Source organism: Lutra lutra, chromosome 6, assembly GCF_902655055.1.
Source record: "Lutra lutra chromosome 6, mLutLut1.2, whole genome shotgun sequence".
NCBI classification, from domain to species: Eukaryota; Metazoa; Chordata; class Mammalia; order Carnivora; family Mustelidae; genus Lutra; species Lutra lutra.
In genome coordinates, this window is record NC_062283.1 from 99,778,796 (window position 1) to 99,799,730 (window position 20,935).

The 20,935-nt window shown below is 38.6% G+C and overlaps 1 protein-coding gene across 2 annotated transcripts in view; it reads left to right on the plus strand.

Moving 5' to 3' along the window:
- The window catches only part of PCMT1 (protein-L-isoaspartate (D-aspartate) O-methyltransferase), a 45,754-nt gene that overhangs the window by 14,865 nt on the left and 9,954 nt on the right, over window positions 1-20,935 (plus strand). For both annotated transcript variants that reach the window (XM_047733977.1, XM_047733976.1), the window contains exons 3-6: window positions 1,004-1,035; window positions 11,899-12,003; window positions 14,114-14,234; window positions 16,759-16,844. In XM_047733977.1, coding sequence (XP_047589933.1) covers window positions 1,004-1,035; window positions 11,899-12,003; window positions 14,114-14,234; window positions 16,759-16,844 — 344 coding nt within the window. The remainder of the gene's footprint in view (window positions 1-1,003; window positions 1,036-11,898; window positions 12,004-14,113; window positions 14,235-16,758; window positions 16,845-20,935) is intronic.

Genomic DNA, 20,935 nt, shown 5'->3' on the forward strand with positions numbered 1-20,935 from the left:
TTGAGCCACCCAGGCGCCCCTTGAAACATACTTTTAATGAAAATTTAAGTTTAAGCTGAGTGCTGAGCTTTCTTTAGGGCCTTAATGACTAAAGTTTTTTTCACGTTAACATCAATTTTTTAAATGAATATTAAAGAAAATAAGTATAATTAAGTGGTTACTGACTTCTCTGCTTCACTTGCCCTGAATTTTTTGGTTTGTGCTTGGTTTTAGAAAGTTCGGTATTTAACTCCTTCTCCTGAAGCAGGTTTTGATGAACTGCTGAGCCTTGGCAGTGGGCGCCTTTGAGGCTTAGAAGGGCCTCAGGATTCTGTCTGCCAGCTGCCATGCTTTCTTCTTTTGAAGCACTCTAACAGTCAGCAGAGAAGATCCTGGGGAGCTTCTGAACCCCGAAGGCACCTGCTACCACCGCTCAGTGAAAATTGCTTCAGATGCAGAAGCAGGTAAATAAGTTTCGAGAAAGCAGCACTGGAAGAAAAAACTTGAAAGCTAAAAACTGAGAAAAGATTGTGAAATCACGCAATAGTATAAAGAGTAAACTGAGATAGTTTTTTAGTCTCAAGCTACTCTGATTGCCAGTTGCCCAATAAGTTGCCAGAAATAGGAGGCAATTTAATTTTCAGAGATTTTGCATGCCTGTTATATATATATATATGGAAGTTTATTTTCTTTTTATAAACCTGGAGAGAAAACAAGTCATAAACTTACCAACTCAACTTCTTGACAACTGTATGTTAGCTAACTGTGGCAGAAGAAATTTTTGGAAATAGTGGGAGTGTTGTACTAAATGAGCATATTAGCCTTTGGCATGATTGTATTTTCTCATTTTAACTGCTGCTTGACAGTACTCTAAAATGCAAAATAAAAGTTTTATTTTCTTGAGATCATAAAAACAAAATATTATTATGAAAAAGAATTTGTGAATGTTAGGAAAGGAGTTATGTGGAGTATCTGGTATGTTTTTGCAGCTGAATGTGTCAGTAGTTCTCTTCTTCTTTTGCAGGTTTCCAAGCAACAATCAGTGCTCCACACATGGTAAGTTCACTTTGGTCATTTGGATAAATTGATCACATTTTCCCTCTAAGACATTTCTTCATTAAAAAGGGTTTTAAAAAATGTTGAATTTGTAATTAGATCAATTTTATCATCTATGAGTTATGTAGATTGGTAATGAACCTCTTTTTTTTAAATAAATACCTTTTTTTTCTTTAATATTTTATTTGACAGAGAGAGAGAGAGTGAGATCACAAGTAGGCAGAGAAGCAGGCAGAAAGAGAGGGGGAAGCAGGTTCCCCAGTGAGCAAGGAGCCTGATGTGGGGCTCAATCCCAGGACCCTGAGATCATGAACTGAGCCAAAGGCAGAGGCTTAATCCACTGAGCCACCCAGGCGCCCCGAACCTCTTATTCTTAATACATGACATAGAGAGAGAAGTCTTCTTGATAGATATTGTCATTAAAGTTTTTGTTGGTTGTCATTATTATCTAATCATATAAAAATGGGATATAAAAGGTTCTTTAGTGATGAGCAAATTAAGGAAGAGAATATATTTTTTTAAGATTTTATTTATTTATCAGAGAGAAAGAGCACAGCCAGGGAAGCAGCAGACAGAGAGAGAAGCAGGCTCCTTACTGAGCAAGGAGCCTGATGGGGGGCTCGATCCCAGGATCCTGGGATCGGGACCCAAGCCAAAGGTAGCCACTTAACTGACTGAGCCTCCCAAGTGCCCCAAGGAAGAGACTATTTTATCTTTTTTTTTTTTTTTTTTTAAAGATTTTATTTATTTATTTGACAGAGAGAGATCACAAGTAGACGGAGAGGCAGGCAGAGAGAGAGAGGGAAGCAGGCTCCCTGCTGAGCAGAGAGCCCGATGCGGGACTCGATCCCAGGACCCTGAGATCATGACCTGAGCCGAAGGCAGCGGCTCAACCCACTGAGCCACCCAGGCGCCCCAGGAAGAGACTATTTTAAATAATACAATGGATATATTGTAGAAATCTCAAGTTGAATATTATTTCTTTTATTTCATATTTTATTTGGAAAATTCATTAGGGATTGGTCAAGTATAGCAGCTATGAAGCTTTATAACTTTGAGAAGGACCTATTTTAAGTTATCTGGCACTTTTAATCTGTTGGGAATTTTCTTGGGTTTTAAATGTCAGTTATTTGAATGAGTACTCTGTTGGTTTTGGGGAAGAAGAACAATAGCTTTTCTGATTCTCTGAGAGTATTTGGGATTAGAGAAGCTTTTATTTAAATGTAAAGCCTTCTTTATATTAAAATAAATTTACATATATTTATGATGAACTGATAATTACACTAGGTGAAAATATAGGAAAATCATTATTTATAAACATTAAATAGAAATGACTTGGGGTGTCTACTTTCAGCTCAAGGCATGATTCCAGGGTCCTGGGATTGAGCCCTACCTTGGGCTCTGTGCTCAGCAAGAAGCCTGCTTCTCCCTCTTCCACTGTCCCCTGCTTATGTTCCCTCTCTTGCTGTCTCTGTCAAACAAATAAATAAAATTAAAAAAAAAAAAAAAAAAACTTGGGACGCCTGGGTGGCTCAGTTGGTTAAGCAGCTGCCTTCGGCTCAGGTCATGATCCCAGCGTCCTGGGATCTAGTCCCACATCGGGCTCCTTGCTTGGCGGAGAGCCTGCTTCTCCCTCTGCCTCTGCCTGCCATTCGGTCTGCCTGTGCTCACTCGCTCTCCTCTCTCTCTGACAAATAAATAAAATCTTAAAAAAAAAAAAACTTTATTTCTAAATTTATTTTCAAAAGATTTATTTATTTTAGAGAGAGGGGCTGAGGGAAGGGAGGAGTCAACTCCCCTCTGCGTGTGGAGTCTGGTGTGGGGCTCTCATGACCCTGAGATCATGACCTCAGCTAAAATCAAGAGCCAGATGCCTTACCAACTGAGCCACCCAGGTGCCCCTAGAAATGACTTTTTATTTTTTAAAGATTTTATTTATTTATTTGACAGAGACATAGCGAGAGAGGGAACATAAGCAGGGGGAGTGAGAGAGGGAGAAGCAGGCTTCCCGCCAAGCAGGGAGTCCGATGCAGGGCTCTATCCCAGGACCCTGGGATCATGACCTGAGCCAAAGGCAGAGGCTTAACGATTGAGCCACCGGGCGCCCCTAGAAATGACTTTATAAAACATGACAAAAGAGGAACCATTAAAAACATGTATTTTGCAACATAAAAATTTAGGATTTCTGCAGAGAAAAAGATGTTACAAGCAAAATTAAAAGAAGAAAAACTGAGGGAAATATTTATAATACATACAACAATCTAGGGCATATTTCCATATACAAATGTGGGTGTGTATCCTGTAAAGTAAGAAGTGAAAGACTGGTGAACCCAAAAGAATGTAGTTAAAGTACAAAGTACAAGAATAATAGTTCATAGAAAAAGAAATACAGATGACATTAGTGCTTAAACAAATGAAAAAAAAGTCATTTTCATTTATATTTATATGCTTAGTAAATCACACATTAGAATTGTAGTGAAGTACCATTTTTCACCTATCAGATTGTCAGAGGTCAAAAAGTTTAATACTTTGTATTGGAAAGAGGGAAACAATTACGTACTTTTTTGTTGAGAGGAAATTGATAGTTTTGGAAGGCAATTTGGCAAATTTATAAAATGTGAAATAAATAAACCTTTCACTCTTCAGTTTTATTTCAAGATATTTATCCTATGGTATTTTTTTTTTTTTTTAGATTTTATTTATTTATTTGAGAGAGAGAGAGAGACAGTGAGAGAGAGCATGAGCAAAGAGAAGGTCAGAGAGAGAAGCAGACTCCCCGTGGAGCTGGGAGCCCGATGCGGGACTCGATCCCAGCACTCCGGGATCATGACCTGAGCCAAAGGCAGTCGTCCAACCAACTGAGCCACCCAGGCGTCCCAGCCTATGGTATATTTTTATAGGTACAAAATGACTATAAGATGTTCATTGTCCCATTAGTTATAATGGAAAAAAATATAGTGATCACTGATAGTCCACTAATAATGGATGGTTAATAATTGTAGTACATCCATATAGTGAGATTTACTACGAAGCTGTTAAATGAGGAATCTCTGCAAGTACCAATATGGCAAGATGTTCAGGAAACATTAAGTATAAAAGTAGAGTATAGAAGAGTATTTATAGTATTCTATAATATACAAAAATCAAATCTGCACATATACATATACACATATGTCTTCCTCTAGGCGTGAAAACTAAAAATGGTTTCTTCTAAGGTCAGAAGTAGATGATTAGAGGGATGGGATTGAAAGTGAGATCTCCTTTTCACTCTGTACCCTCTACATGTTACCAGTTTCTGTTTCTTCTCTCTCTCTCTCTTGTTTTAAGTTTATTTACGTAATCTCTGGGCTTGAACTCCCAACTCCCAAGATCAAGAGTTGAATGCTTCTCTGACTGAGCCAGCCAGATGCTTACTTCTTTGTGTTTTTTAACCATGGAATAGGAATAGTTTTGTTTTTTAAAAATATTGATTTACTTATTTTATTTATTTACTTTTAAAGATTTTATTTATTTGAGAGAGTGAGAGCATGCATATGCAAGTGAGCACAAGCAGGGAGGGAGGCAGAGGGAGAGGGAGAAGGAGACTCCCCACTGAGCAGGGAGGCAGATATGGGGTTTCGATCCCAGGACCCTGGGATGATGACCTACCCTGAAGGCAGATGCTTAACCCACTGGGAGCCATGCAGGCAACTAAAAAGGATGCATTTTTAATCACTTATATATCCTTACCGCTGTCTCTTAATAAGGAAAATGTGTGTATTTATGTGTATGTATATAGTCACACAGTGCATCTATATGTATGTATGTACGTACAAACAGTAATACTACACTGTCCTTTGATGCTTGCTGAACCAGGATGTGAGGAGAATAAAACAGTAATGATTGTGTTACGTGAACAAGCATTTGTGATTTTGTATCATTTATTGCATAGATCTGAGAAGTGTTTAAAGAAAAACAGAAAGTGAGGAGCAGAGAGAAATGACATCTCTGTTTAATGAACTTTGAAATCACAGACTTGCTTAGAAGTATCTACAATCCTGGAGTATTTTCCAGAGTCTTAATTGAAAATGTGTTGTATGCACTGGGCAAGAGATTAAAAGCAACCTGTTAAAATGTCAGCCTGGTAGGGGCGCCTGGGTGGCTCAGTGGGTTAAGCCGCTGCCTTTGGCTCAGGTCATGATCCCAGGTCCTGGGTTCGAGCCCTGCATCGGGCTCTCTGCTCGGCAGGGAGCCTGCTTCCTCCTCTCTCTCTGCCTGCCTCTCTGCTTACTTGTGATTTCTCTCTGTCAAATAAATAAATAAAATCTTAAAAAAAAAAAAAATGTCAGCCTGGTAGATGTAAGCACATTTAGTATGCAGATATTGAATCCTCAATATCATTTCTCACTAAACGAGACTAGAGCTCCTTGGATAAGTAACTGAATACTGGAAAGTGAGGAAGTACTCAAAGGTTTATGAGGTGATGTTGGAAGGACATAGGAGCAGGTTTGAAGAGATTCCCAGAGGCCAAATTGTAGACAATTTGAAAATTGAAAAAATGATAGATAATGAAGATAATGGATTATAACATTGTGAATTAGGAAACAAAAATACATGAGTTTGTAGAGATTTTTTTAAAAAGCAAGTCAGAGACAAAAATGAAAAACAGGTGAATGGCAATTAATACATATGGAGGGAATAATAGAACTTTTTAAAAAATCACTATTTTGTAATCATCAATATAATGATTGAATTGGGCAGAGATCATCAATTAAAACAATTTAGAGGAAGGTTATTGGGAACAAAAGTGTTCAAGTAGTCTCAAATTATTTTTCTACATATTACTGATTACAAAGAGAAAATTAGGCCTTTAAAATAGAGTGATCTAGTTGTTACCACATTGACTGAGTGGGTTGAGCTTGGCAAGTCCAGAGGTGAGGTGGCCCAGCATTATGTGCTTCCTGATGTGATGCAACGGGAGGTGCCTAGCAAGCCTCTTGTGCTGTTCTTGCTAAGTCTTGGATCTGAGTCTAACACTGAGGAAATTGAGGAATTCTAGAATATGGGGTATTATGTGGGACGGTCAGACAGGACTTCTTAAAGGAGTCAGTTGTTCTGAAGAATAGAGAAGTGGTGGGTAGAGGAGAATTGAGGGGGGAATATTTAATATTGACAAATGCAGTGCATGAACCTTGAAAGGACTAGGGAAAAAACAGCTGTAAAGAACATTTTGGGGGGTGCCTGGGTGGCTCAGTGGGTTAAGCCTCTGCCTTTGGCTCAGGTCGTTATCTCAGGGTCCTGGGACAGAGCCCCACATCGGGCTCTCTGCTCAGCGGGGAGCCTGCTTCCCCCTTTCTTTCTGCCTGCCTCTCTGCCTGCTTGTGATCTCTCTCTCTCTGTCCAATAAATAAATAAAATCTTAAAAAAAAAGAATATTAAAAAAAACATTTTGGGGACAGTTGAAATTTGAGTATGGTGTGTATGTTAGAGGATATTAAATTGATTATTTTCTTGAGTGTGTTAATGGTGATGTGGTTGCAAAGGGAGATGTCCTAGTTTTTTTAGCAGATTCATGCTGAAGTATTTTGGGGTGAAGTATCGTGATGTCTACAGCCTATTTTCAGATGGTTTTGTTAAACAGTTGGCACAATATATAAAGTTGGTGACTGTATATAAAGAAAAAAAGTGTATTCAATGTATTTGTGGGTTTAAAATTTTTCATAATTATATAAAAAAAGAACTTCTAAAAAGCTTAGTTTAAGAATTTAGAGATAAACATGGGTTATCTAGAAAAATATTAGCTAGGCTGATAAAAGCATAAAAAAAGCTAGCAATTGTGATTGAAGGCCTTGACATTTTACCTCTGGATGGGACTTTAATAATAACTCAGCATACTTCTTTTTTTTTTTTTTTTAAAGATTTTATTTATTTATTTTACAGAGAGATCACAAGCAGGCAGAGAGGCAGGCAGAGAGAGAGGAGGAAGCAGGCTCCCCGCTGAGCGGAGAGCCCGACGTGGGGCTCGATCCCAGGACTCAGATCATGACCCGAGCCGAAGGCAGCGGCCTAACCCACTGAGCCACCTAGGCGCCCCAGCATACTTCTTTTTTTTTTTTTTTTTTTTTAATTTATTTGATAGAGATCACAAGTAGGCAGAAAGGCAGGCAGAGAGGTGGTGGGGGGGAACAGGCTCCCTGCTGAGCAGAGAGCCCGATTCGGGGCTTGATCCCAGGACCCTGGGATCATGATCTGAGCTGAAGGCAGAGGCTTTAACCCACTTTGCCACCCAGGCGCCCCAGCATACTTCCTTTAAAAAAAAAAAAAACAAAAAAAACAAATCTTATATGCAAACATGGTACTGTAAAAAAAGATTCCTGAGGCTTTTTTGGAATTAAGATGGTACAGTACTGTCTGTAGGTTGAGGATTGGCACCTTCAGAAAGTTCCTTCTTGTCCTTTGATTTCTGGATCAGGAAAGTCAGATATTGCAGGAGTTATTTTGTTTCTTTGACTACTTCCGTATTCTAGGCCCATACTTGTTATCTTATTAGTAGAAATTATTAAACCTCATAACTGATTATTTTAAGAGTCTGATGAAAGCTGCTATTTATATTTAATCCAGAACTCTTTTTCATAACATAAGTGTTTTTCACTCTTCAGTCAAGAGCCTCTTTTGTAAAGCAGTCTGTGTGAAAAATTGATAAAGTTCGTTCTCTAAAACTCTTTCCCCAAAGCACACCCATCCTTCAGTGTGCATTTGTGTGTTATCCCTAGTGAGCTTTTTTGGAACCTTAATGACTTTCTGGAACACTGTTTGAAAACCCTTGGGATTGTGTGTAGTTGTATCTATTAAAGGCCTTTTTTTTACATTAGTTGTGGAATAGTAGCCTTAACTTTTTCTGTTTTAACTTTTTAATGTGGAAGTTTCTAACACCACATATACAAATAGAATAATATAATGAACCCTCATGTAGCCATCATCACCTTTAATAATTACCCACAATTTGTTAATCCTGTTTTATCTTTGTTTCGTTCTTGCTGAACTATTTAAAAACAAATCCCAAACATAATATTATTCACCCCTAAATATTTAAGTATAAATCTGATTACTTTAAAAACATGACTGCAATACTATATCATACCTAAAAATGTTCCTTAGTATATTAATATCTTACACATAGTTCATGCTCAGACTGTACCAAGTGTTTCAAAAACATTGTTTTATGGTTAATTTGCTTAAATCAGGATCCAAACAAGGTCCAGACTTTGCATCTTTTTAGTTTTTTTCACTCTTTTTTGTTCCTTTTAATTTTAAAAGACCCCTTCGTTTTTTAAAATACCACTTATTTATTGACAAAACTCATCCATTTGGGGGAGCCTGTGTGGCATAGTCGGTTGAGTGTGCAACTCTTGGTTTCAGCTCAGGTCCTGATCTGGGTTGTGAGATGAAGTCCTATGTCGGGCTCCACATTCAAGGCAGAGTCTGCCTAAGTTTCTGTTTCCCTTTCCCTCTACCCCTCCCCTCTGCTTTTTCCCTCCCTCTCCAATCTCCCTCAAATAAATAAATTCTTAAAAACAAAACAAAACAAAACCTGTCCATTTGTCCTATAGAATTTCCCATATTCTAAATTTGGTTAATTGTTTCCTAGTGGTATTTTAACTTACTACCCCACACACACTGACACACACACCTTTTTTTTTTTTCTTTCCCTTTTCCTTTTCAAGAATACTGCCTAATGGTTTTTTTCTGTTCCATCACATGGAGGGGGGGGCATGGTATCTGATCGTCCACTTTTAGTGATTGGAATAAAGTCTTTTCAATAATTTTACTTTTTTAAAAGATTTTATTTATCCATTTGAAAGAGAGAGAGAGAGCACGGGGAGGAACAGAGGGAGAGGGACAGGCAGACTCCGTGCTGAGTGTGGAGCCTGACGTGGGCCTCAATCCCAAGACCCTGAGATATGACCTGAACTGAAACCAAGAGTCAGATGCTTAACTGAGTGCACCATCCAAGTGCCCCTCGATAATGTTTTAAATTATTATACACACTCGGAAAAGTACACAGATCTTAAGTGTATAGCTTAATGAATGTTCACATATGTATATGTGTAACCATCACCTAGATGAAGATCAGAACGTTTCCTGTGTCCTAGCAGGCTCTCTCATGCTGGTTCCTTAGGCTCTAAGGCTTTGGTCACCTAAATTAGTTTTCTAAATAGGGAGTTTACAGTCTGGCCTCCATTTTGAACATTACCTGTTTCTAATGCTTAAATTTTTTCTTTTTTTCCTTTTAAATATTTTATTTATTCTAGAGAGAGAATGGGTTGTAGGGGAACAACAGACTCCATGCTGAATATGGAGCCCTTTGTAGGGCTCGATCCCATGACCCTGAAATTATGACCTGAACCAAAATGTAGAGTCAGACATTTAAGAGACCGAGCCATCCAGGTGCCCCTCTGCTGATTTTTTTTTTTTTAAGATTTTATTTATTTGAGAGAGAGTGAATGAGAGTGTGGGGGTGGGGAGGATCAGAGGAAGAAACAGTCTCCCTGCTGAGTAGGGAGCCTGCTATGGGACTCAATCCTGGGACTCCAGGATCATGACCTGAGCCGAAGGCAATTGCTAAACCAGCTGAGTCACCCAGGCACCCCCCCCCGCCATTTGATGATTTTTAATAATGAACATAGCAGGCATTTAAGGACAGCTTTTGAGATAATATTTATTAGTTCTAACTCCATATTTTGGAAAAGCACTGAAATGTAAGTTTATAAACAGGAGGGAGTAGAAAAGGCTTTATTTCTTGGTTTGGTCTAAAGTGTATCCAATATGATTTTATTTAATTAGTAATTTGTATATACTGTAAACATAAAAATATATATCCTTTGACCCCCCTCAGTTCTTCTTCTAGGAACTTATCCTATACATACACTTATAAGATTTTTTTTTTAAGATTTTGCTTTATTTATTTGACAGATTTTAAATAGGCAGAGAGGCAGGAAGGGTGGGCGGGGGGAGTGGGGGAAGCAGGCTCCCTGCTGAGCAGAGAATCTGATGTGGGGCTCTATCCCAGGACCCTGGGATCATGACCTAAGCCGAAGGCAGAGGCTTTAGCCCACTGAGCCACCCAGGTGCCCCAAGATTTTTTTTTTTTTAAAGATTTTACTTATTTATTTGATGGGGCGCCTGGGTGGCTCAGTGGGTTAAGCCGCTGCCTTCGGCTCGGGTCATGATCCCAGGGTCCTGGGATCGAGTCCCGCATCAGGTTCTCTGCTCGGCGGGAAGCCTGCTTCCCTTCCTCTCTGCCTGCCTCTCTGCCTGCTTGTGATCTCTCTCTGTCAAATAAATAAATAAAATCTTAAAAAAAAAAGATTTTACTTATTTATTTGAGAGAGAGAGAGCGTGTGTGCACTAGTGGGGGAAAGGGCAGAGTATCTAAGCAGACTTCTGCTGAGTGTGGAGCTAGCTGGGTGTGGGGCTCGATCTCATGACCCATGAGATCAGGACCTGAGGCGAAACCAAGAGTCAGATGCTTAACTGACTGAGCTACCCAAGTGCCCCACTTTATAAGATTTTTATAAAGATCATTATATTATCCTATATGTACAGCTTTAAGATTATTTCATCCTTTTTGTTACAGAAGATTGGAGCTAGGTTAAATATCCCTCATTAGGGATTTTTTGGGGGGTGGGTTTTCTTATTATATGTACAAGAATATACTTCTCAGCCTCAAAAAGGAATGAACAGGCTATTTAATTATTGATAAGAAAGGGGCACCTGGGTGGCTCAGCCGGTTAAATGGCTGCCTTCAGTTCTGGTCATGATCCCAGGGTTCTAGGAACCTACATTGGGTTCTCTGTTCAGCAGAGAGCTTGCTTCTCCCTCTCCTTCTGCCTGCTGCTCCCCTTGTTTGTGCTCACTTGGACTCTGTCAAATAAGTAAATAAAAATCTTAAAAAGAAACCTTAAAAAAAAGTATTGATAAGAAAAGTTCTTCAAGGGGTGCCTGGGTGGTTCAGTGGGTTGGACCTCTGCCTTTGGCTAAGGTCATGATATCAGGGTTCTGGGATCAAGTCCCGCATTGGGGGGGGGGGTCTCTGCTCAGCAGGGAGCCTGCTTCCCCCCCCACTCTGCCTGCCTCTCTGCCTACTTGCGATCTCTCTCTGTCAAATAAATAAATAACATCTTTAAAAAAAAAAGGTTCTTCAAGATATAATAAATTAAAAAATAGATACATATTTGCTTGTGTATGCATAGAATAGGTATGTTTGAAAGGAATCACAAGAAACTGACAACATAGATTGCCTTTAGGGAGTGAAATTGGTTGGGGGTGGGAAAGGTGATGGACAGGGGTGGGGTAGAGACTTAACTGTAAATCCTTTTGTAGCTTTTGACTTTGAATTAATTAAAATTTAAAAATTCACACACTGGAGATCTAAATTTACTAAAACATTTTATTTTATTTTATTTTTTAAAAGAATTTTATTTCTTTATTTGAAAGAGTGTGTGAGTGAGAGAGCAGAAAGAGGAGGAACAGAGGGAGAGGGAGAAGCAAGCTCCCCGCTGAACAGGGACCCTGAAGTGGGGCTTGATGTGGGGCTGGATCCCAAGACCCTGGGATGATAACCTGAGCTGAAGGCAGTTGCTTAACCCACTGAGCCACCCAGGCGCCCCTACTAAAACATTTTATATAAATGTAATTTAATCAGTGAAAACTTTCTTATATAATTCTGTAAATCTAAGTATATAATATGTTGTGTTTTCATTATCTTGGTAGGTGACAGTAGTAGGAAAATTGGTATGAAGTTGGAAACTTTATATGCCATGGTATATATACTTTATAGAGTCTTGAAAAGAAATGAGTATTTGCTTTGTTTTCTTTTGGCAGCATGCATATGCGCTAGAACTTCTATTTGATCAATTGCATGAAGGAGCTAAAGCTCTCGATGTAGGATCTGGAAGTGGAATCCTTACTGCATGTTTTGCACGTATGGTAAGAGCTTTATTTTTCATTCCATTCCAGGAGAAGCATATTATATATTTGGCTGTACATTTTTTACTAGCAGTTTTGGAGGTTTTTGTTTTGTTTTGTTTTGTTTTAATTCTACTAATATAGCAGTTGGAACATGTATCATTTAGGTTTTTTTGTTGTTGCAGATAACAGAAGATATGGTCCAAATTCGGTCCCAAAGGGGAATTTATTTGGTTTATATAATGGAAAAGTCCAAAGTGTATCTGGCTTTTTGTGTGGCTGGATTCAAAAGAAGATCAGACATTGTTATTGACAGTGGGTTTCTCTTTGGTTCTTGGTTTGGCTTTGCTTTCCTCCAAATGTTGGCTTCAGTCAGGCTCTTCCCTTGTGATCACAAGATGGCAACCAGCAGCTTCCAGACTGCCTTCTTCCAGATTCTCAGCTGGCAGAAAATGATGTAGAGAATCTGATTTCCAAACACTCCTACAGGGTTATTAGAAATGAGAGTAGAGCTTCTTTTATATTAAGAAAAGTACTGTTAGAAAAATGCCTTGTTTATTATACTTCGAGTTTTATCACCAGAGGCTTATCTTAGTTAGTGACTCTCCTGAGTGAGTCTGGAGTTACCTGTGCTCAGATAATCAAATCAATTTGATTATTACAAAAAATCTTGTCCCTGAGGGCTAGATAGGAAGATTCTGGTCTAGTTAGGTGGGATTTATGGATGATGCATCTTTTAGAATCCATTTAGCTTGCTGTAAATATTTAACTGGCAGACCACCAGCATGTAAGCTCCAGGGAGGGTGGGAATTTTACTTGATTTTTTTTTTCCCCGTTGATGTATCCTAAGCATCCAGAACAGTGCTTGTTACATAAGACGACTCAGGTATTTCTTTTCAGTTGTCTTACTTGTTTTGTAAAAGTTAAGCTCCCTAATGGAATGTCAGGTTTTTTTATTTTTTGGTTTTTTAGGATTTTATTTATTTGAGAGAGAGTGTGCGCTGGAAAAGAACACCAGAGAGACAGCATGAGCGGGGGAGGGGCAGAGAGAGGGAGAGCGGGGCAGAGAGCCCAACACAAGACTCAGTCCCAGGACCCAGAGATCATGACCTGAGCAGAAGGCAGATGCTTAACCAACTGAGCCACCCAGGCACCCCAGGATTTTTTTTTTACGCTTAGACAAAGTATTTACTTAATGACATGTTCTTGATATTTGATGTATTTATGGTTTTAGAGAAAAATTCACCTCTTAAAAATCATTAGATTTCTGAGTTACCTTTTTAAAAGTAGTGTTAATGTCTTTCACATATTTACCATGTGCTAGTGAGTGTTCTAAGTGCTTTTCATGTATTCTTTTATTTAAGTCTCACATCATTTAAGAGGTATGTACCCTTTTCCTCGTCATTTTATAGCTGAGGAACCTGATTCATAGAATAACTTGCCAAGGTTGTACAGTTGTAAGCGATGAAGCTTAGATGTGAACCCAGGTTGTCTGACTTCAGAGTCTTTACATTTTGTTAAATTTATTTTACAATTCATATTTATACTTGGGGCCTTTTTATATTTTTATGTATTTTATATTTTCCACATATGGCAATAGAATCGGGTATAGAAATCTCTATACAATTTTTTATGTAACATTTTAATGTTTAAACTCACACTTTTAGATGGAATTGAATTAAAAATGATTTTACCAACTACCATTTAATATTAGTTAAATGCAGTTTAAGTATTTAATATTAATTTATTATGTACTTACTAAGCATTTAATTTATTTAATATTAATAATAAGCATTTAATATTTGTCAATTATTAGTTCATCAGTTAAGTCTTATTTCAGGGTGTGGGTTTTAAAAATGAGAATTCAAAGAAAGGATTTTTTTTTAGTATTGCAAGTTTTTGTACCTCCATGTCCTTAATTACTGAGATGTAATTATCCATTTGAGGGTTATAACTGAAAAAGTTGTATTTGGTAAATACAGTAAACTGAGTAACAATCTAATTGGTGGCTTGAGCTGTTTGTCTCCATTTCTCATTGCAGAATGTGACTTTAGGTGAGGAGACACTTTAATGACACTTCAGAAAGACAAATTTAGGCCAGTGAGCTATTGAATTATTCCCTCATTTCCAGGTTGGCTCTAGTGGAAAAGTCATAGGAATTGACCACATTAAAGAGCTAGTAGATGACTCAATAAATAATGTCAGAAAGGACGATCCAATGCTTTTGTCTTCAGGGAGAGTGCAACTCGTTGGTGAGTATCAGAAAACTTTGAAAATTTCCTCTCTGGAGGATTTTTGTTTTCAGAAGATCCCATGCAAGCTAACTAATACTCAAGCTAGTTTTTGCTTTTTTTATTTTTAAACATTCACTTTTAAGTACTAGGTGAGGAAAACAGTTATTGTAAAATATTATGCTGGCTGTACCTTGACCACGGTGGTGATATGACTGTTAACCATTTCAGAAAATGCTCATGTTGTGAATTCTTTATTCATTGCTTTTGAAGAAGTAATAGCAAAGTATCAAGTGTCCATTATGAAAAATTTAAAGTGCAGAAATGTGTAAGATAAAAAAGAAACCCCTCCTTTTCCATCTTAAGTTTTGTAGACATATAAATATACATATGAAAAAATATACATATACACAGTTTCTTTTTAATTGGCTCATACATTTGTAGTTGGCTTTTTTCAGCAGTATATAGTGAACATATTTCCATGTGAGCACACTATACTATTATGAGAAGTAGCAAGCATTAAAACATGCAGAGAGCATAAATGCGAAGCTTAGCAAAAATACCTGCTTCATCATCACACTGATCTAGAAAGGGGAACAGCATTTGTAGCTGGGATGTCCCCTGCTTGCTTTTCTCTCCTCAGAACTCTTTCCCTTCAGGAGAAGTGCTAACCAGCATCATTACTTTTATGTATTTACTACTTAGTTGCACTTCCATAAATGATGCTCAATTTAATTTTGAGCATTAAACAGAATCATACAGTATATATTCTATGATGAATGACTTCTTTCATTCAATATTATGTTTGTAAGATTCACCCATCTTTTTTGTATAATTTTTATTGTTTGCTATATAACATCCTACTATAAGGACATTACCAAAATGTGTTTGTTTCTTCTACTGTAGATGGATATTTTGGGTTGTTTCTAATTTGGGAATATTCACAGTACTGCTGTGAACATATGAGGACAGAGGTCCAAATGTGTATGTACACTCATCAGACAAGCATTCATTTGGGTAGAGCATTATTGCAGGTTCATAGGGTAACCATACACATTGCAAAACTTTTTAAAAGTGATTGAACCAATTTACTTTCCCATCAGCAATGTATCATTGTTTTTAATGCTCTTTTTTTTTTTTTTTAATAAACATATAATGTATTTTTATCCCCAGGGGTACAGGTCTGTGAATCGCCAGGTTTACACACTTCACAGCACTCACCATAGCACATACCCTCCCCAATGTCCATAACCCCCTCACCCCCCCCAACCCTCAGTTTGTTTTGTGAGATTAAGAGTTAGTGCTCTTTGTTTTATCAACACTCGGTATTGCTAGGTTTTTCTTTTTACCCACTTAGTGAGTGTATAGTAGTAAGTCTTTGTGATTTTAATTTTGTATTTTCCTACCAACTGGTGAAGTCAAACACTGTTTCATATGCTTGACCATTTGGATGTCTTCCTTTGTGAAATGTCTTGTTCAGATATTGAGTTGTTTATATTTTTCTTTGATACGTAGGACCTCTACAGATTAGCCCTTTATTTATACATATTAAATCTTTTCTTTCACTCTGCAGCATGCCTTTTCACTCATATTGGTGCTTCTTGATTAATAGAAATACTTAATATTATTTTTTTAAGATTTTGTTTATTTTTTTATTTGAAAGAGTGCATGCTCAAGTGGGGGGAGGGGCAGAGGGAGAAGCAGATTCCCTGCTGAGCAGTAAGCCCAACGCAGGGCTCCATCCCAGGACCCTGGGATCATGATGCTTAATGGGCTGAGCCACCTAAGCACCCCAATAGAAATACTTAATTTTAATGTATCAGACTTAATAGCTTTTTCTAGTGTTTTCTGTGTCCTTTTTAAAAAAAATTAATTTATTTATTTTAGAGCGAGAGAGTGAGCACGAGTGGGAGGGACAGGGGGAGAGGGAGACAGAATCTGAAGCACGCTTCTGTTGAGTGCCGAGCCCCATATAGGGCCCCACCTCATGACCCTAAGATCACGACCTGACCTAACACCGATTGGATGCTTAACCAACTATGCCACCTAGGCTCCCCTTCTGTGTCTTCTTTAAGGCTACTCTAAAATCAGGACACCAGGGTGACTCAGTCGGTGAAGCATCTGCCTTCAGCTCAGTTCGTGATCCCAGGGTACTGGGATCAGGCCCTACATCGGGCTCCCTGCTCACTGGGGAGCCTGCTTCTCCCTCTGCCTGCCACTATCCCTGCTTGTGTTCTTTCTCTCTCTGACAAATAAATGAATAAAAATCATAAAAAAAAAGACTATAAAATCATGAAGCTATGTCCCTGTCTTATTTCGCAGAGGCATTTTTTTAGCTTTTCCCATTTAGATCTTTGACCTGACATTGATTTTTGTGCATGTAAGAGATAGAGATTCAAGGGTATATTTTTTCCACATGAATATCCAGTTGTCCCCGCATCATTTATTAAAAGTTTCTCTTTGCTCTGCTTTAAGCCTCCTGTAATTGTTCACACTGGGTAGTTCTTTCTGAACAGATTTTAAAGCATAATTTTTTTTCTTTCAGTGGGGGATGGAAGAATGGGGTACGCTGAAGAAGCCCCTTATGATGCTATTCATGTAGGAGCTGCAGCGCCAGTTGTGCCACAGGCAGTAAGTTGGGTCTTTTCCTGTGTTTCTGTGCTTGCATCAACTACAGCTGTAAAAGACTTAAGAGAAATGACTTCTAGATGATCAAAACATAATTAGACTTTTATGTCACGCATTTTAATTACACTTAGTAAGCAGTTTTTTTTTCATATGTGAAGAGTTGTATAAATGACTTGGAAAATTGCTAAATCGTAGTTCGTGGCTGTCTTACTTGAAATCGCATTTGATCCTTCTAAGAACTAGTATGCCAGTGGAGTTAGGAAAATCCATCTGGAGTTCCAGATACGATAATCACTTGGTGTTTTGTGAAATACCAGAATGTGCAAGATTGCTAAGTGCATGCGTGAAACCAGGAGGTATTTGTCATACATTTTAGCCTCACAAAGCTTATATTCTGGAAGAAATGTGTTGTACATATAACAGGGAAATTAATGCAATGATAGTGTATCATTAGCATATAATATATACTGAAGGGAAAAGAAACCTTGTACTACCATAACTTCAAGTGAGGGAGAGAACTTTATGTGAACAGTTAAGGAGACTATTTACATGGTCTAAAGAGACTACATACAATGGAATTAGAACTGAATCTGAAAGAATAGTAGGGTTTGCATGGTTACAGTGAGAGGGAAGGCTATTCCAGTATTGTATGCTACATAGTCAAGAAAATATTTAAGTACAAAATTGGTTTTTTGTTTTTAAAATTTTTTTTTTTTTTAATTTTAGAGAGAAAGTGCGACAGGCAGAGAGGGGGATGAGGGGGAAACTCAGGCAGACTCTGAGTTGCATGCAGAGCCCAACTTGGGGCTTAATCCAAGGACCCTAAGATCGTGACTTGAGTCTAAATCAAGAGTCGAATATTTAACTGAATAAGCCACCTAGGCACCCCCAGTCTTGGTTTTCTATTTCAGGAAGACTGATGAGCTTCTGACAGCCCTTAATAATCCCTGGTTAAGTTCATTGAGTTCTTCAGTTTCTATGGTATCTGGAGTTTGCCACCATTCTGGAGTGGATGACTAGGGCCTAAGAGTGACACTTCTGCCCAGTCTCAGTCACTCCCCAGTCTGGAAGAGTTCTTATTTATATGTTTAGATCAGTTAATGAGAAGCTGAAAGTTAGAGAACTTGTTCTGGTTATTGACTGAATGATTTTGAGAAAATTACTTATTTTCTCTGGCCCTGTTACCTTTTGTTGTTGTTTGTTTGTTTCCTTTTCAAAACTAAACCAATGGTTTTGTTTTTTTATTTTTTAAATTTTTTCAAAGATTTTATTTATTTATTTGACAGACAGAGATCACAAGTAGGCAGAGAGGCAGGCAGAGAGAGAGAGGAGGAAGCAGGCTCCCCGCTGAGCAGAGAGCCTGATGCTGGGCTTGATCCCAGGACCCTGAGATCATGACCTGAGCCGAAGGCAGAGGCTTAACCCACTGAGCCACCTAGGTGCCTCATAAACCGGTGGTTTTAACACATTTTAATTGAAGGGTTGATATGCTGCAAAGGGAATGCCTGACTGGCTCAGTAAAGCATGCAAATCTTGATCTTAGGGTCATGAGTTTGAGCCCCATGTGTGAAGGAGAGTTTACTTAAAATTAAAAACATATATGCTGTAGAAAGATGTACAAGTCATAAATGAATAGCTCAGTGGATGTTCACATATGACACATGGTCTGTAGGTTTTTAACTTTTTTTTTTTTTTTAATTTAATGCAGCTTAGTAGGAACAGTTAATACGTGAAACAGAACTGTATTTAAATGAAGGGGCTTGACTGCCGAGCTTATCTTCCCCATTAAGTCCCTGAGATGATCTCGAAGGGCATTTCTGGCTTTAGCTCAATACGAATTTAAAGATTTATTTATTTATTTTAGAGAGAGAAAGAGTATGCACGCAGGAGGTGGGGCAGATGGAGAGGGAGAGAAGCAGACTCCTCACTGACCGCACTGACCTGCTAAACACAGAGCCCAACTCTGGGCTTGATCTCACAACCCTGAGCTCATGACCTGAGCCGAAATCAAGAGTCAGACGCCTAACCGACTGAGCCACCCAGGCATCCCTAGCTCAGTATGAATTTAAATGTTTGTAGTAGCACTTGGAAGTATTGTAGGGGTCTTTAACACCTGATTAAAGAGAAACATGCTAAATATAAATAAATAAATAGAGTCATGCTGAAGGGAGGACCTTTCAGTTTTAGGATAACAGAAAAGATGTTTATGCTTCCTTTTGTATATCACCTCAAAACAACTAGAAAAGCAGCAAACAGAAACTCCATGTTTCATTATCTTGGAGATTATACCTGCACTCCTGAACCCTGTGATGTATGCAGATGGAAGTGGGTGGAGCAGTAACTGACTTGGGAGGGTGGAGGAAGTTGGGCCAAAGAGGCTGCAGAGGGGGTTACTGAAGAAACAATTTGCTCCACACAACTTGGAAAGAGCTTAGAAATCGGAGGCATGAGGATCTTGGAAGTCAGAGATGAAGTGTGGATCTGTTAAGAGGGGCTGCTGCTTGAAATTCTCTATGAGAACAATTAGTGCTAAGCCCTAAACCCTAAGTAAGAAAATTTCCAAGAACCAAAGGCCATGATTCTATCGTTTGAGTACCCAGTATGATGAATTTTTTTCTAAAAAGAGAGGGGAAAAAAACCCATAATATCACCATAAAACTGTAGAGTGATAAAGAAAAGATTCTGAAAGTTCCCAGAACAACAAATCATAATCTGTTAAGGATTGGTAATCAGAAAGGCATCAGACTGCAGCAGCATTAGAATCAATAAGTGAGAGGAACAAACTCTCATAATTCTCAGCTGAAAATTATTTCCAACCTTGAATTCTGTGCCCAGACATATTGTCAAATACATTAAATATAGTTTTAGATTTGCAAATCTCAGTCTCTCTCTTTTAAAATACTCCATGCACTATTTCGGAATACTTCTAAAGGAATTGTTTTAATGCCAAAAAATGAGGGGGAATGGGGACACCTGGGTGGTTCAGTCATTAGGCATTTGCCTTCGGCTCAGGTCATGATCCCAGGATCCTGGGATTGAGCCCCACATCAGCCTCCTTGCTCAGGGGCAAGAAGCCGGCTTCTCCCTCTCTTACTCCCCCTGCTTGTGTTCCCTCTCTTGTTGTGTCCCTCTTTGTCAAATAAATAAATAAAATCTTTTTTAAAAATGAGGGAGGAGAGAGATGGTAGGGAAAACCAGAAAGAGCAAGCCCTGGAATCTGGGCAAGTTGAACAGCTGGCTCAGGAGAGAGATGATGAAGAGTCCCCCGGATTAGAAGGGACCTTTCCTGATGAGAGCTGTGCAGTGGGGCTGGGGATTAACCAGCCCAGATTTGGAACTGGAGGAGGAAGGCACTTGAAGCTACCAAAGAACAACAGAACACTAATTAGGGGCGCATGGGTGGCTCAGTCAATTAAGCATCTGCCTTCGACTCAGGTTATGATCTCAGTGTCCTGGGATCAAGCCCCTCATCGAGCTTCTCCTCCTCCCTCCTCCACTGCTCCCCCTGCTTGTGTGCTCTTTCTCTCTCTCTGTTTCTGTCAAGTAAGTAAATAAATAAACAAATAAATAAAATCTTGGGGGAAAAAACACTAATTAGATAGGTTTGACTGTGAAGATCTTATTGAGAAGAAGTTGGAGGGTACAAATATTTAGAAAAAGTTACCCAAAAAATTGAGTGAAAAAAGAAAGAGCTGCATTTTTTTTAAAAGTTTATTCATTTTTCTTTTAAAGTAATCTCTGCACCCAGTGTGGGGCTCGAACTCACAGCCCTAAGATCAAGAGTTGTGCTCTTCTAATGAGCCAGCCAGGCGCCCCGAAAGAGCTTCAGTTTCTAAGTGCAGGATAAACAACTGTTGTCTAAGAAAGGAAACGGACATTGGATACCTCTTGGCTCAGCTGCAAATTATGTTTACAGTCATAATTGAAAGTGGTTTTAAAAAAATTATGATATTGGTTGGATTGAGGAAAGGAGAAAGGAGCAGAATAAGAGCTCAGGCCTCACCTAGCATATAATTTGAAATAAGAACATAAAGACTACAGTATGGTGACTGTAGGTAACAACACTGTATTGTGTATTTGACAGTTGCTGAGTG